General features: G+C 36.5%; 1 protein-coding gene across 1 annotated transcript in view; it reads left to right on the top strand.

The window, feature by feature from the left end:
- EFCAB2 (EF-hand calcium binding domain 2) overlaps positions 1-16,293 on the top strand; it is a 125,624-nt gene that overhangs the window by 94,405 nt on the left and 14,926 nt on the right. Inside the window, exon 3 of the mRNA XM_008065722.2 lies at positions 880-952. Coding sequence (XP_008063913.1) covers positions 880-952 — 73 coding nt within the window. The remainder of the gene's footprint in view (positions 1-879; positions 953-16,293) is intronic.

Genomic DNA, 16,293 nt, shown 5'->3' with positions numbered 1-16,293 from the left:
TTTTTGATTTATTGTAGAGATGAGGTCTTGCTAAGTTGCCCAGGCAGGTCTCGAACCTGCAGGCTCAGGCAATCCACTCATCTCAGCCTCCCAAAGGCGCAGGATTACAGGCTGAGCCACCAAGCTGGGCTTAGAGGCCATACTTTTAAGTACTCTGTTGCTAATGTAAACTTCACCACAAAACTCTGGGATAGAGATCATCATCCCCATTGTACAGATGTGGAAACTGAGGCTTAAGAGTTAAGTAACAGGCTGGGCTTAGTGACTCAGCCTGTAATCCCAGCACTTTGGGAGGCTGAGACAGATGGATTGCTTGAGCCCACGGGTTTGAGACCCGCCTGGGCAACTTGGTGAGACCCCATCTCTACAATAAATCCAAAATTAGCCAGGCAAGGTAGCGCGTGCCTGTAGTTCCGGTTACTTGTAAGGCTGAGGTGGAAGGATCACCAGAGCCCAGCAGGTCGAGGCTGCAGTGGCCGGGAGCGTGCCACTGCACTCCAGTCTGGGCAACATAGCGAGATGCCAACTCAAAAAAAAAAAAAAAAAAAAAGAGTTAAGTAACATTTAAAATCAGCTGGTAAGCGGCTGACATTTTTTTTCCCTACTCCCTCTTCTCCCCTTTCTATTCCTTTTCTAGAACTTTTTGACTTCGGCCCAGGAAGAGTTTGCATTTGCCAGGAAATGGAAACATTTCTTTCATCTGTTTTTGTTTCTCTTATGGCTTTTTGTTTCCCCAGAAAGTATCTTTTATAGTCATGAGGCAATATCTGAATGATTTGTTTTGTTATGTTACATGTGCTATGAAACAATTTAGGAAAGCATAGCATTTGCTTTTTCAGAGCTTATATTCTAAAACTGTTGAAAATTATTTTTTTGCAGGGAGATTGGAACAATTATCAGGTCATTAGGATGCTGCCCTAGTGAAGGAGAGCTACATGATCTGATTGCAGAGGTAAGAACTTAGGGCTAAGGAAGTTTCATTCAGCAGACTGTTTGACAACTACTCCTTGTAGTTAAAAACAATCCTTACCTGAAACTAAAAATGTCACAAACTACTGAATGTGCTCAGTGAAAATATTAGGGCAGCTACGAACATTAGCCAGCCAATGGGATCTGAAAGAAGATCAAATCTTGAAGAACTGACTATGAACAAGTATCACAATTGGTCAAATAAAGAGGCAGTTTAGAAGTTATCTTCCCTTTACAATTAGTTGAAGAAAGGTCAGTGGACACAAAGGACTGACCATATTCAGAAACACCGTTTATTGATAGATGGAAGGAGTACAGTAAGTAATGTTGGCTCAAAGGGGACGGAAGCAGAAATAGACTGTAAGGAATTTGTATTTATTTGTGGAAATAAAACTAATTTTTAGAACAAGTAGTAAACAGAATAAAATAATAAGAGCTAGCTTTACATTGACCAGATAGTCTAAGAATTTTTTACATGATTATTTATAATACATAATTCTGTCCCTGGAGAGAACTATCCCATAAGGCAGTGGGTGAGCAGTCTAAGATGAGGGAGCTTCATGCTCTGTTTGGCTTTCCAGAAAGGTCTCTGATCTAATTTCAAATGCAGTAGAGACCTTGAGGGGAAAAGCTACCTGGGCCACCACCAGGAGAATATTTTCAGAATTCTTATTTAAGCACATAGGTTTTGGTGGAGGCCAGGGGTTAACAAAGAGGGTAAGGAGAAAGGCAAGGATTTTATTTATCTCCTCCTTCCTTGCACCATCACAGTACTTGCTGGTTCACTGTTAAGTTGAAGAGAAGGAATTGTGACCTTGGGCAAGTCACTTAAGCTCTGTTCAGAATCAGTTTGTCTACAATAATAACTACTTCAAAGTTTGCTTCAAAGATCAATGAAAGAATGTATAAGAATACAAGTTTTGAATCCTAAAGCACTACATAAAATTAAGGAATGGAAGTTTAGAAAAATGACTCAATTGCCCACATATTAGCACCTTGGTGACTGAAAAGCAGTATCATTTTTTTTTTTTTTTTTGAGTTGGAGTCTCACTCTGTTGCCCAGGCTGGAGTGCAGTGGCACGCTCACGGCTACCCCATTGTCAACCTGCTGGGCTCCGGCGATCCTTCCACCTCAGCCTTCCAAGTAGTTGGAACTACAAGTGCGTGCTACCACGCCCAGCTCATTTTTTATTATACTGTGGAAGCGAGGTCTCGCCAAGTTTCCCGGGCTGATCTTGAACCTGCAGGATCAGGCAATCCACTCACCTCAGCCTCCTAAAGTGCTGGGATTACAGGCTAAGCCACCAAGCCCAGCCAACAGTATCCTTTAAAAAAAAACATTTAAAAATACCCAGTTAATGAATCTAAGTTTTTACATTTTACATTGCTTTTACATTTTGGGTTCAATAAAGCTATTTTTCCAAAGAGTGCGGGGAAAGCTTCTTTTTCCTGAATTGGTAGTCAGATAAAAAAAAAAAAAAAAGATGCTGCCAATCACTACCTTAAAGTGTTTTTGTCTACAAAGCTAGAATTGGTTAGGAACTGGAGGAAAATTTACAGTGAAATCATAATTATTGCATGTTCAGTAGAGTATGTGGAGTGGTAATGAAAAATGCCTCTGAAGGTCAGACAAGGAGAATATTTAGAGCCTAGTCTCTTTGTGGGTTTTTTGGTGTATTTTAATCTGTATCAGGGGTCAGCAATGATCCCTAGCCAAATTCAGCCCACCACCTGTGCTTGTAAATAAGATTTTATTGGAACAGAACTAAACTCACTTATTTACATATTATCTGTGACTGTTTTCTCTCTACAAGGACAGAATTGAGTACTTGCAACAGAAACTATATGATTTGCAAAAATTAAAAATATTTACTGTCTGGTCTTTTACAGAAAAAAATGTGATCTTTGGGTTTCTATGCCAGAGTAGAACAAATACCATATCTAGTATCAAAAGATCTGGGTTCAAACCCTGCAGCTACCAATTACAGCTACGTGGCCATCAATGAGCTGCTTAATCCTTCAAAGCCTGGTTCTGTATCTGCAAAAGGAGTCTAATAATATCAAAATGTTTTTATGAGGATTAAATTTAATAACCGTGAGGAATCAACTGTTACTTGGTGGACACTCAGTACATATTTGGGTTTGCTTGCTCTGCAGGTGCGTTGCTACCAAAATATCTCTACTGGTTTGGGCACTTGGCCACAGTGGATCTTAGGTCGCAAAGTTTTATTTTATTTTTATCCTTTTATTAGACACATTGATATAACCTTTGAAAATTACAGACATTTAAAACAGTTATGGACCAATGGGCATCACTGAGCTATTAAGCTCTGTGAATGTTTTTTGTATTCGTATACCAACACAATTTATTCTAATTCAATTCTAGCGATATCCTTAAACAGCTTTGGGTATGACTACCCTCTTTGAACTTTCCCAAATAAATGGAGGGGGGAGGGAACCTCACATATTTGTATTTATCAAGTTTGCATTGATAAATACAAATATTTGCATTGATAAATACAAGTATGTTTTTTTACATATGTAAATACATTTAACATTTACTATATTTAAATACATTTTAAAAACCAAAGCTTCATAACTATGCATATAGGAGTAAATATAATATTGCTAAATATTCTTTAATAATTTCAAGCTCTTCAAATGTATGTGTGTATATACTTTAAAATTGTTCTATCAAAAATTGAAACTTGTGTGTATTTCTGTACTTATCATCTTCTTGAATGTTAGTGTAGATACACTCTTTTCTCTTTAATTTTTATAACTTTCAGTCCTTTGCTTCCTGAGGACCAATTCCAAATCTAATCTTTCTCTTGAGATAGATTATTTTTAAAATTATTCAATATTGATCCATCTACTTAATATTCTATAATTAACAACTTGCTCCAAATAATCTCTGCCTGTTTGGAATATCACAAAAACTGGCAACTAGGAGAAGGGTTAGTGAAAATTTGACTGATATGTAGGCTATCAAATAATTTATTCTTTAATATTAAGTTTGAGTCATTTAGAATCTTTAGTGTGTGGGAAGTGGGAGGAGATAAGAACGTTTTGATCCAAGTGGAAAAAAATCTTTAGAGGTCTACGTCATTTGAAGTTGAAAACCTAAGTGGAATTACAGAGAATTCAAGCTAATCACAAAAGAGAACTAAAAGATGTTTAAAAATAAGACCTGTGTTGGTAAAATTGTAATTCAGGCTTAGGAGCTAAGCAAGGATTATGACTTTTTATTGGGGTGACCATTCTCAGCCTCCATTCCCCATCCATGCCCCTTTTTGGTTGCAGATGTTAAACAGGATCCTTACTGGCTACCCGTCTGTTTTGCCTCTATACATTCTGTGTTCTGATGGCTCCCTTTGGCTCACTCTTCAACCTTACTCGTTGTTATATGAGAACGCTTTGCTTCTATGGTTAAACAACTCCGCCTGGTCTGTTACCTGGGTTGGGGGGATCTTGGCTGGTTAGTCATTTTATGGATTTAACAAACGTTGGTCTGTGTTTACCTAATTTAGTCAACCCTGGGCTACAGAGGATGCCATCACAGAACTTAGTGATGCTAGTGCCTTTCTCACCAGCATATGCCTGATGCCCTTGGTGGGCAGTATGTCATCGAGCCCTCCCATGGGACATAATTCTCTGGTGGGTTTTCTGACTCATAATAAATCCATTTTACCCTGCCCACTTCTATCAGCTCAGTTTTTCTACTTCACTCAGTGTTGGGTATCACTTTTTCCAGGTCTCTAAAAGTCACCCTAGCAGCAAGTTTGCCCCATCTCCTAGGGTTCTTGGCCGAGTGTGAGGTCTTAAGTTTTGAGAAACTGCCTGAAGTCAATGAATTCTTTTTTTTTTTTTTTTGAGTTGGAGTCTCACTCCATCACCCAGACTGGTGTGCAGTGGCATGCTCCCGGCCACCACAGCCTCGACCTCCCGGGCTCTGGCGATCCTTCCACCTCAGCCTTCCAAGTAGTTGGAACTATAGGCACGCGCTACCATGCCCGGCTAATTTTTGATTTATTGTCAAGATGAGGTCTTGCCAAGTTGCCCGGGCGGGTCGTCAATGTTCTTTATTATCCAGTTGTATATTCCAGCCCTCTTGGTCAGGCACTCTCATCCAATCTCAGGAATACTCCCTAACTCCTTTTAGTTCATGCTAGCTAATCCTCTGCTATTTGAGTGTGTAGTCTCTTTCCTCCGTTATCAGGCCCTGCACTTCCCCAGCCAGGTTATGCTGGGATATAACCTTCTATATTGACTGGGAGCAGCCCATGAGAATTATGGTCTTGGCTCAAACATGATGGCTGGGGACATGATCCAATTATGTTTCCTGCAATTAGAGATTTAAAAGTTGCATTTTCTTGGCTGTCATAGTTGTCATCTGGAAGAGCTGTAAGTGAACCGAGTGTTGAATGTCCAACAGAATGACCAAAAGGAGTTGGCTGCTCAATATATTTGATTTCTAAGCTCACCATAGCCTTTCCCTAGCTTTCAGGATTGGATAAAAGCAGAAAACTTCTTAGGAGTAAAATGAAGGTCCTCTCAGATTCAAAGAGGGGAACATGGAAAAGTGAGCAGAAACTTTACTAGCACATGGTAGATAAGATCTTGGCCAGGCTTCTTCTAGAATTCTATTCTTGGACAAAAAGAGGATGCCATGGTAGGGAGAACATGGTAATGACCGTCCTCAGAATATCTGTCTCTTAGTCGACTAAGCCAACTTCAACATGGGACACTTGATCTCTACAGCTGGTACAGAGTTATCATTCTGGGGTCTTGATGATATTCCTGGAAATTGCTGTTTTCTTTCTATTCTGAGTAGAATTTCTCTATATCTTGAGTTCTTCTCTTTATAGTTCCTTTAGCATTTTGGACATTCTTCAATAACTTCTTGGAAAAGAACGCCTTGGAGGTAAAATTTTTGAGACTTTGTATGTTTGAAAGTGCTTGTACTAGTCATTGTTTGGGTATATTCAGTGTACTCTTCTGTGTTCGTTGGATTTGGATTTTATTAAGTACTCCATTAAGCGTTTTGAAGGTACTCCTTGTTGTCTCCATGTTCCTGGTGATACCATTGAGAGACTGCAAATACATTCTGATTCACAATCCTTTATCTGTAACCTTTAAAAAAAAATAATTTCTTTCCTAGAAGCCTGAATCGTCTTTTTTCTCCAGTGTTTGCGATGTCTATCTTTTTTTCTATCTGATAGATTTCTTGAACTTTCTCTTCTGACATTTTTATTCAGTTTCTCATTTCTGCTGTGTTTTTATTTTCTAGTAGCTTGGTTTTGTTCTTTTAATGTTCCTTTCTAAACAGCATCCTGTTTCTGTTTCATATCTCTGAAGACATTAGTGGTACTTTATTTGAAATTTTCTTCTTTGAATAATCTGTTTTCTCCAAGTTGACATCTGTGTTTATTTTGCTTTTTTTGTTAGTAGCTTTCCTGAGCATCTGATAGACCTTGGCTGTTGGCTGATAGCACATGCATGGAGCTTGTCATCTTTAAACTTCATCATTGAGTAATATGGGTATCACTAACATTGGATTTTCTCTTCTGCAGATTTGGTTCCCCAAAATAGTCTTCTTAGGCTTTTTCTAGAGACAGAAGCATCTAACTGCCAGTTCAGACACCTTCTGTTGTACGCTTTTTAGAAGATAAATCTCTAGACTCCTGCTGGGATAGAGAGAGGCAGTCACCCAATGAGCAAAACTGAGAAGGGATTCACAGCTTTTCAAGCATACTAAAGGGTAAACCCTAGTGCTCCTAATTTTAATTTTCCCTCACCCCTAGTTCAGAAGTAACCAATGCTTTCTGAGGATTCTTTACTCACTACTGTCTTGGGGTTCAGTTTTCTGGGTCTCCTGGCTCATTGCCACTCATTCATCTGCTTCCCAGCTTCCAACATTTTATTCCCATTTGTATCCCTTCCTATTCTCCCCAAGTAGGTTTATGATCTTTTTCTAAAAAAATTTATTTACTGCAATTTTGATGAGGGTTGAGAGAGAGTAAAGTTAGATGCATATGTGCAGTTTGCTTTCTTAACCCAGGAATTCCAATGATATTTGATTAATTAATGAGAAAATAACATCAATACGCCAGAGAAAATTACTATAAATTTAAATGAGATATTATAATACTTTTTTGAAAGAGAATGTTGCTAAATTTTGGAACTAAAGCACTGGACAATTGTAGCATGTAATATGTAATACAAAATTTGTTTTTTAAATTGAGACAGGGTCTTGCTATGTTGCCCAGTGATTCTCCTGCCTCATCCTCCCAAGTAGCTGAGGTTACAGACATGCATCACCATTAAACTTTGGATTGTATTACGTATGCATGCTTAAATATTAAGACTAGGCATTGAATACGTAACTTCCAAATTGATATAGGGGATAAAGAATTAAAGGACATTTAGTCAATCCAAAAAGGGTAGAAAAGAAGTATAGAAAAATCAGAGTATATAGAAAATACAAGATAATGGTACTAATAATCATAATAAATACAACTGGACTAAATTCACCAGTTAAAAGATATTTTGAAATTGGACTTCTGAAAATTCAGTGCTATAATGTATCAACAGATTCTGCCATCTCTACCTGGTAGTTCTAAATCTGATTCCTCACCATTTCCACAGATATGAACAACTCTATTGGACGTTGATTTGTAGGTTTCTTCATTTAGCTAAATGAGTAGGGACTGACTCCAAGCCATTGTCATTTTTTTCATGACCTACTACAGTGGCCTTCACATTACTCTCCCTGCTCCTACTCTTGGTCCCCTATAGTCTACCCTTCACACAGTTGAGTGGGATCCCTTTAAAAAGGTTAGAGCATGTCACTTCACTGCTTGGAACCCTACTTCCGAGGTTTCCAACTCAGGAAAAAAAGTCTAAAGTACTTTTACTTACCAGGGCTCACAAACCCCTAATTGATTAGACCTGTCATTGCCTACTATTGTCCTTCTTGTTCACATGCTGGCTTCCTTGCTGTTTCTAGAATATGTTGAACAAACTCATATTCAAAGCCTTTATTCTTGCTCCTACCTCTACTTTGGGAATCTCCTCCTCCACAAATCTACATTACTTAAAGACCTCATATGTCAAATCTGGGCCAGACTGAGCCCTTATATGACAGGAGAGGATCTCAAAAACAGTGTTGGCATCCCGAATTTCTCTGTGTTTCACCTGTGTCTTGGGATTACCTGTATCCTTGAAATTATTAATAAAGTTTAATACTGGGTAAGAGCTCAGATTCTGGTGAATCTCATTTGGCCACCAAACCCTTTGTGTTATTTTAGTAGTATTTGGCACAATCTGAAATGATCTTTCTTATTTATTATGTGCCTATGTTTTACCTCTGGAATATAAGTTCCTTAAAGGCAGAAAGTTTATCCAAGGATACATCATCGTATCCTTAGCATTAGAACAAAACCTGACATATATATGATTGGTAGAAAAACTGTTTCAAGAACCTCCCACACTTTCTATTGTATGCCTGAACCATATTCTAGTAGCATTTGTGTTTCTTACACTTTCTCTTCTGCCCCTAATACTTAACACAGTTATTAGACTCTGCTTGTGAGGCCTGGTACCATAGTAGCAGCAAATGGGGAGATTTGGGCTTGCAAAGAATGACAGAGCTATTTTAGTGAGGAGTTTTATAATGGATCTGATTCATGTGCTCAAAAATTCCAAGTTTATAGTAAGTAAAAGTAACTTAAAACTATTGTGAGCAGGTATTTATTTATTCATTCAATAAGTAATTATTTAGCATCTTCCATGTGCCAGATAACAGGAACACAGAGGCAAGAATGCTGAAAAAAATCCCCATGCTAATTTGGCTCAGAATAGTTTTGAACATTTAAACAATTGTGAACAGCAAAAATATTAATACATGTACATTTAAATATTTGTGATTGTATTCAGTCCCTATTCATTTAGCTACATGAAGAAACCTACAAATCAGTGTTCAATAGAGTTGTTTATATCTCTGATCAGTGGTTTAATGTCAAATTAATAGTGCTAAGAAGCTGTTATGATGTTTAAGTGTGATAGATACTCCCTAGTAACCAGCTAAAACTATGTTAAATCATTTCCTACACTTTTCATCTTGGACATACCACACCAGGCAAACCCAGCCCCAAAGGTTCCAAATCACCATTTCTTAGTATTTTTAATTGGTTAAGTAGCCTCAGAATTTTTTCTTTGAAACTTCAGAAGTGACTTTTTAGTTCATAGAACAAGATCTACATAATCAACATCCTTGTGAAGTGGGAATTTCCATTCAGTTGTCTTGTAACTACACCATTCTGGTTCTAGATGAACCCTGACATTTCACATCATTCAGAATTTGACTGTCCAAGCTTCTCAGGGAATGAGAACGGGGAGAGGTGTTTTGAAGTAGTTGGTGATATGAAATATTTTACCTGTTACTGTTCCTGCACATCTGGCATTAGAGAATGTGGGGAATGAAATAGATCCCTAATTTTTGTTAATGGTAGATGATGGAGTTGAAGAGTTATAGACCTGGTAGTACCTTGGAGATTATCTATAATGGCTACCAGCCCTTACTTCTGAGTGGAAACAGGTAAATTTGAGGGAATGAGGGGGATATGTTGTAAAAAGACTATTCTGAGATTATTGCTTGTTTGTGATTGTTAGAAAAAACAGTAAATGGTGCTAATGCTGTGATCAGCAGCAAAAAAATAGGACTCGGAAACTTGCAAAAATGGATTTTTCCTCTTTTAAATAAATAAAATGTATTTTTCAAAATTATTACTATTATTATTTTTGAGACAGGGTCTCACTCGGCTACCCAGGCTGGAATATAGTGGTGGGATTATGGTTCACTGCAGCCTTGACCTCCTGGGCTCAAGTGATACTTTCACCTCAGCCTCCCAAGTGGCTAGGATTAGAGGTGTGAGCCATGGCACCCAACCAAATAAATAAAATGTATTTTTATATAGGATACAAACGGCCACGATGGCAAACTAATATAGTTTGTATTTCAAACATTTTATTGTATTATATTCATGCTACAAATTTTTTTAAATAAATAGAAAAATCATTTCAAAAAATTCCATTACCTCAATACAATCATTGTTGGTATTTTGGTATACTTCCTTTCATATTATTTTCTTGGACACATTTTTTAACATGACTGTAATCTTACAGTACACTTCAATATGTAAAACATTGATTTTTACTTTTTTTACCTAATTATATCACAACCACTCACCATATTGTTACAAAAATACATATTGATTAAATTGGACAAGAAAAAAGTAGAGGAATTATTTTTCTTGTCGTCATCATTCAAGCACAACCAGAATATTTTGCCTGTTTCATTCAATATTACATCAAAATTATTCTTTCATTCTGTTATCTAGTCTTTTAAAAAACACCATTTTAAGAAGGAAATCCTGTCATATAATATAACATGAATGAAATTTGAGGATATTATGCTAAGCAAAATAAACTACAGTTGACCTTGAACAGTACTGACCCCTGCACAGTCAAAAATCTGAGTATAACATCTGGTTCCCCAAAAACTTAGCTACTAGTAGTCTCTGTTGATTGGAGGCCTTACCTATAACATAAACAGATAATTAATATGGATTTTATGTGTTATACACTGTAATCTTGCAATAAAGTAAGATGGAGAAAAGAAAATATGAAGAAAATAATAGGGAAGAGAAATATATTTAATATCCATTAAGTGGAAATGGATCATCATAAAGGTCTCATCCTCATGTCTTCATATTGAGTGGGATGATGAGGAAGAGGGCTTGGTCTTGCTGCCTCAAGGGGTAGCAGAGGTGGAAGAAAATCCACAGATAAGTAGACCTGCACAGTTCAAACTCGTCTTATTCAAAGATTGACTATAGTTATTAATGCACAAATACTGCATGGCTTCACTTATGAGGCATCAACAATAATCAAACTCATAGAAACAGAAAGTAGAATGGCGGTTGCCAGGGACTGGGGGCAGGGGGAAAGGGAAGTTGTTCAATGAATGTAGTTTCAGTCTTGCAAGATGAAAAAGTTCTGGAGATTGTTGCACAACACTGTATATGTAGCTAACACTACTGTATACTTACAAATGGTTAAGATGGTAACAAAAAGAATCTAACTTTTTTTTGGAAATTACAAAAGGAATATATAGATTCTATGTACAAAACTTGAAGAACACCAAACACAGAAACAACACAAAACACCTGATAATCCTACCACCAAAAGATAAACATTTGCAGTATATTTTCCCTTAACCTGTGTATGTATATATACATACTTTTAAAAATGGAATTCGATTATGCATATTGTTCTGTAGCCTGATTTTATATTTTTATTTTATTTTGTTTTATTTTTACTTAGTAGAGTAGGTGCTTCCAATATTTGGGTTCCACATCCACAGATTCACCCATCTGAGAATCAAAAATATTGGAGGAGGAAACAATAAAAAATAACAGTACAATAGTGAAAATAATGCAAATAAAAAATAATATAACTATTTACATAGTATTTACATTGTATAAGGTATTGTAAATAATCTAAAGATTATTTAATATATGTAGAATGACAGGCATAGATTATATGCAAAGACCATGCCATTTTATATACGGAACTTTGAGCAGATTTTGGTAGCCACAGGAGGTCCTGAACCAATCCCCCATGGGTACCAAGGGACAGCTATACTATATCATTCATGATTTCCATTTCAGTATCTTTAATAAGAGTTCAATGGTTTCCTAATATTTAGTTATGGTAATCATCATATTAATAAGAAGCATAATATTCAATTGAATGAATGTTCCATACTTATCCATTCATCTATTGTTAAACACTTATGTTGCTAACAATTTTAAATATCATGGGTGCTGCATGATAAACGTTATCTGAATTAAGTGTAGGCCCTTTTAGAAGATAAAAAAATCTCATTACCCTCACTGTTTTGTGTTGGCAAATTATTAGGCATGCCCTCAACCATTATTATTTTTTTTTAAACTTAAGAATAGGCTGGGCGTGGTATCTCATGCTTATAATCCTAGCACTTTGGGAGTGAGACCCTGTCTCTAAAAAAAAAAAGAAAAGAAAAACAGTAACAACAACAAAAAACCCCCAAACCTTTGAGCAATAACCTTATGCTGTTTATAAATTACCAGTCTTAGATATTTTGTTTTAGCAACACAGATGAACTAAGATGGAAATGGATGACCGAGAATGAGAAGTAGGGGCCATTGCCGTAACGTGTGGAAGCGGAAATGTGAAATGAAAATGTGGAAGTGGCTTTAGAACTGGGTAATGGATAAGGCTGGAAGAGTTTGAGGTGCATGTTAGAAAAAGCCTATATTGCCATGAACAGAGCACTAACTGTGATTCTGGTGAGTGCTCAAAAAAGAGAACTGTAGAGAGAGCCTAAATCTTAGAGATTATCCAATTGAACATGAACAGAGTGTTGGTAGAAATATGGATGGTAAAGGCAACTCTGATGAAGTCTTAGATGGAAATGAGGAATAGGGTGTTTGAAATTGGAGGAAAGGTCACCCTTACTATGAAGGCAGAACTTGAGTGATAGACTGGGATATTGAAATTGGCAAAGATTTTTTTAAACGATGTAATAAAGCCGGGCTCGGTGGCTCAGCCTGTAATCCCACGCTTCGGGAGGCCGAAGTGAGTGAATTGCCTGAGCCCACAGGTTTGAGACCTGCGTGGGCAACTTGGTGAGATCTCATCTCTACAAAAAATCAAAAAATTAGCCGGGCGTGGTAGCGCGCGCCTGTAGTTCAGGCTACTTGGAAGGCTGAGGCACAAGGATCGCCGGAGCCCAGCGGGTCAAGGCTGTGGTGGCCGGGAGCGGCCACTGCACTCCAGTCTGGGTGACTGAGTGAGACTCCAACTCAAAAAAATAAAAATAAAAATAAAAATGATGTAATAAGTTCTTGGCATTGGCACTCTTATACATTAATAATAGCAATATAAATTGGTGATATTCATTACAAAGATACAGCTTCAAAGATGTTAATCACATTATTGTTTGTAACAATGAGTGGAAATATCCATTAATACAAAAGCAGCTAAATAAAACTTGGTTTAATCCCTGGAACAAAATGCTGTGCAGTCATCAAAAGTATGTTGTAAAAGACTGATACCACTGCATACCTATTAAAATAGCCAAAATCCAAAACACTGACAACACTAAATGCCAACAAGAATGTAGAGCAACAGGAACGAACTCTCACTCATTGCTGGAGGGAATGCAAAATGGGCACCCACTCTGAAAGACAACTTGGCAGTTTCTTACAAAAGTAAACATATGCTTACCACACGATCCAGCAATCACTTTCCCTTTATTTACCCAAAGAGGTTGAAAACTTATGTCCACACAAAAACCTGTCTATGGACGTGTATAGCAGCTTTATTCATAATTCCCAAAATTTGGAAGCAACCAGGATGTCTTTGAGTAGGTGAATGGATAAATAAATTGTGGTACATCCAGACAATGGAATGCTGTTCAGCAATAAAAAGAAATGAATTATCAAGCCATGAAAAGACATTGAAGAACTTAAATGACTATTACTAAGTGAAAGAAGACTGTCTGAAAAGGCTACTTAGTGTGTATTATCCCAACTATATGGCATTCTGGAAAAGCAATATTATGGAGACAGTAAAAAAGATTAGTGGTTGCCAGGGCATTGGGATGGGGGCTAGCAGGATGAATAATAGAGCACAGGATTTTTGGGGTGGTGAAACTGTGCATGATACTATAATGGTAGATATGTGTCATCATACATTTGTCCAAATTCATAGAATGACATCAAGAGTGTACCCTGATGTCAACCATGGACTTTGGGTAATAAAGGTGCATCGATGTTGTTTCATCAGATTTAGCAAATGCTCCACTCTGGTGGGAGGCATTGATGGTAGGGGAATATGTGGGTGGGCACAAGAGTATATGAGAATTCTCTGTACTCTCTACTCAGTTTTGCTGTGAACTTAAAACTGCTCTAGAAAACAGTGGTTTATTAAATTTTTTTAAAAGACTAATTACCTGGTAAGATGTATACAATATGTTAAGTAAAAAAGCAGATAGTCTAGAATTCAATTTTGCTAAAATATATACATTGCATGTACATTGAATATACACATAATTTATGTGGCTGTAGAATTGTATAAATAAATACAAAAACAAAACAAAAACCTCCCACATTATATATAGAGAGAAGTAATCTCTAGATGGCAGGACCAAATCACAGGGTGATTTGTATTTTTATGCTTTTCTGTATTTGTATTTTTCCACAAAGAACATGTATTATATCTGTAATAAGAAAAAGAAGAAAAGAAACTGTATTTTATCATTCAAAAAGTTGTGTAGTGATCTCAAAAACACTATTGAAGAGACATGTTTAAAGTTTGAATAAAGTTGCTTTTTAAAATGTAAAAAGAATGATATTTTAAAATTAAAGTGTTGTTAAGTATGTGATCTTGACTATATCTGTGGACCTAATAAAGTTTATGTATTAATTTAACCAAAACTCTTTAAGGGATTTTCTTATTATTCATAACTATATTCAGATATTTATTGTCTTAACCACTGCTCCTTTGCTTAAACCAATCTCAACCCAGAATAAAGCTTTTCCTCCAATCTTATTACAACACAATTTTAAACAACTGTTTTTGGTATAAATGGGGTTGACATGTACCTTAGTGGAACGATTTCTCCAACAATGACTAGCTGTCAAATATAAGAGAATTCTCCTGGGAGTGGGAGGGGCACTCACACTTACCTAGAGAGAAACCTTGCTGAAGAGGATGGAATCATGAGTGTAGATGGAACCTCTTAAACAGCAATATTTTAAAATTAATATGTTATGTATGTGATCTTAATTCTCTCTGTGGATCTAACCTCAGAGGACTAAAGCTAGGAAACCAATAACAGGTACTGATTCAGCCTTTCTCCTCATCACTTCAAATTGTAGAAACTCACAGTTGGAAGGGACCTTACCAATTACCTGGTTTTGCAACCTGTTGATTCTTGGAATCTCTGATGGTTCATCCAAGAGCTGATTCAATCTCTTTTTAGCACTTCCAGTAATAGGAAAGGAATTTTTTAACCCAGAAGAATTGCATAGCCTAACTTTTGCAAAATAGCCTCTGGAATCTTTAGAGTAAATAGTTTTCCTAAAGTAGGTAGCTTTAAAATTTTTTATTTGTAAAGATAACATTTTTGGTAAATGCCAATGAATTTTTGCTATTTTATTCTATCCAAGGTAGATAAATCTTTTCTAAAACACATTTATGTTTTGGTTTTGAAACATGATTTATATTAAAACGTGTATATATACTGTTCACGGCCTAACATGAAATGTCTTGTGTTTTTTTTTTTCCTTTTAAATACAAATAGTTAAAAAAAAAATCTTAGGTATATCTTATTTAGTGACCTGGAACTAGTTGAAATGTAGATGCTTTATAAACCATCTTAACTACTGATATTATCTTGTATTTTGTGAAGCGTGGAATAGTTCAATTTATTGACTGATTGCTATGTCACTGGGGAGAAATGAATTTTCACTGTGTGTTTTATTGTGCCTATTCAGTGGGTACAGCATTAAAATAAATAATGCTATAATGAGAAAAGAGATGGTCTTGATGATTTCTCTGTGGGTTTGGAAGTAAAGAACTCTAGAATGTGATCCCATCAAAACACCTGACTGACTTTGATGACCTCAGATAGGCACTTAACCTTCCTGTGCCTGTATTTCCTCAAATTCAAAACAGATTAAGAAAATTGACTTATCATCCAAGTAGAGTAAGAAACAGTATTTGCCAGATGCTTTGAGACTAGATAAATGTTGATATTTTAAAAAATCTCACAGTGTTTATGTATTTATTGAGATGTCTCCATATTGGGGAAGAGGATACAGAGGGATTGTGTAATACCTGAAGACATTGTGGTAGCCTCCAGAATGTGGGACCCTCTACGTGGCAATGTAGGCAGTTTGTTTTCTTCAGTTCACTTACTCCACCTAATTCTTTGAAGAGGGAGAAACCAGTCATATCAGGGCCTTGGTCTTTCAGGTGAACATCTGCTGGCATACTATTAAGATGATTTGGTACTGAAAATGGTACTTCTCACAGGGTATACCTGGGAAGTCTTCCCACATAAATGTTTTATTTCCTTTCCATTCATAAGTACTGTCTAAGTTACTTTCAAATTATTACCTCCTTTTCAGCACATTGGCCTTTCTCTTAGAAGAAACAAATTAGATTTAACTTGCTTTGTCTCATCTATGTCTGCAGTAACAGGATATATTT

Source organism: Carlito syrichta, unplaced genomic scaffold (genome assembly GCF_000164805.1).
Source record: "Carlito syrichta isolate Samal-C Ts95f unplaced genomic scaffold, Tarsius_syrichta-2.0.1 Scaffold308800, whole genome shotgun sequence".
Taxonomy (NCBI): domain Eukaryota; kingdom Metazoa; phylum Chordata; class Mammalia; order Primates; family Tarsiidae; genus Carlito; species Carlito syrichta.
This window is presented reverse-complemented; position numbering and strand designations above follow the sequence as displayed.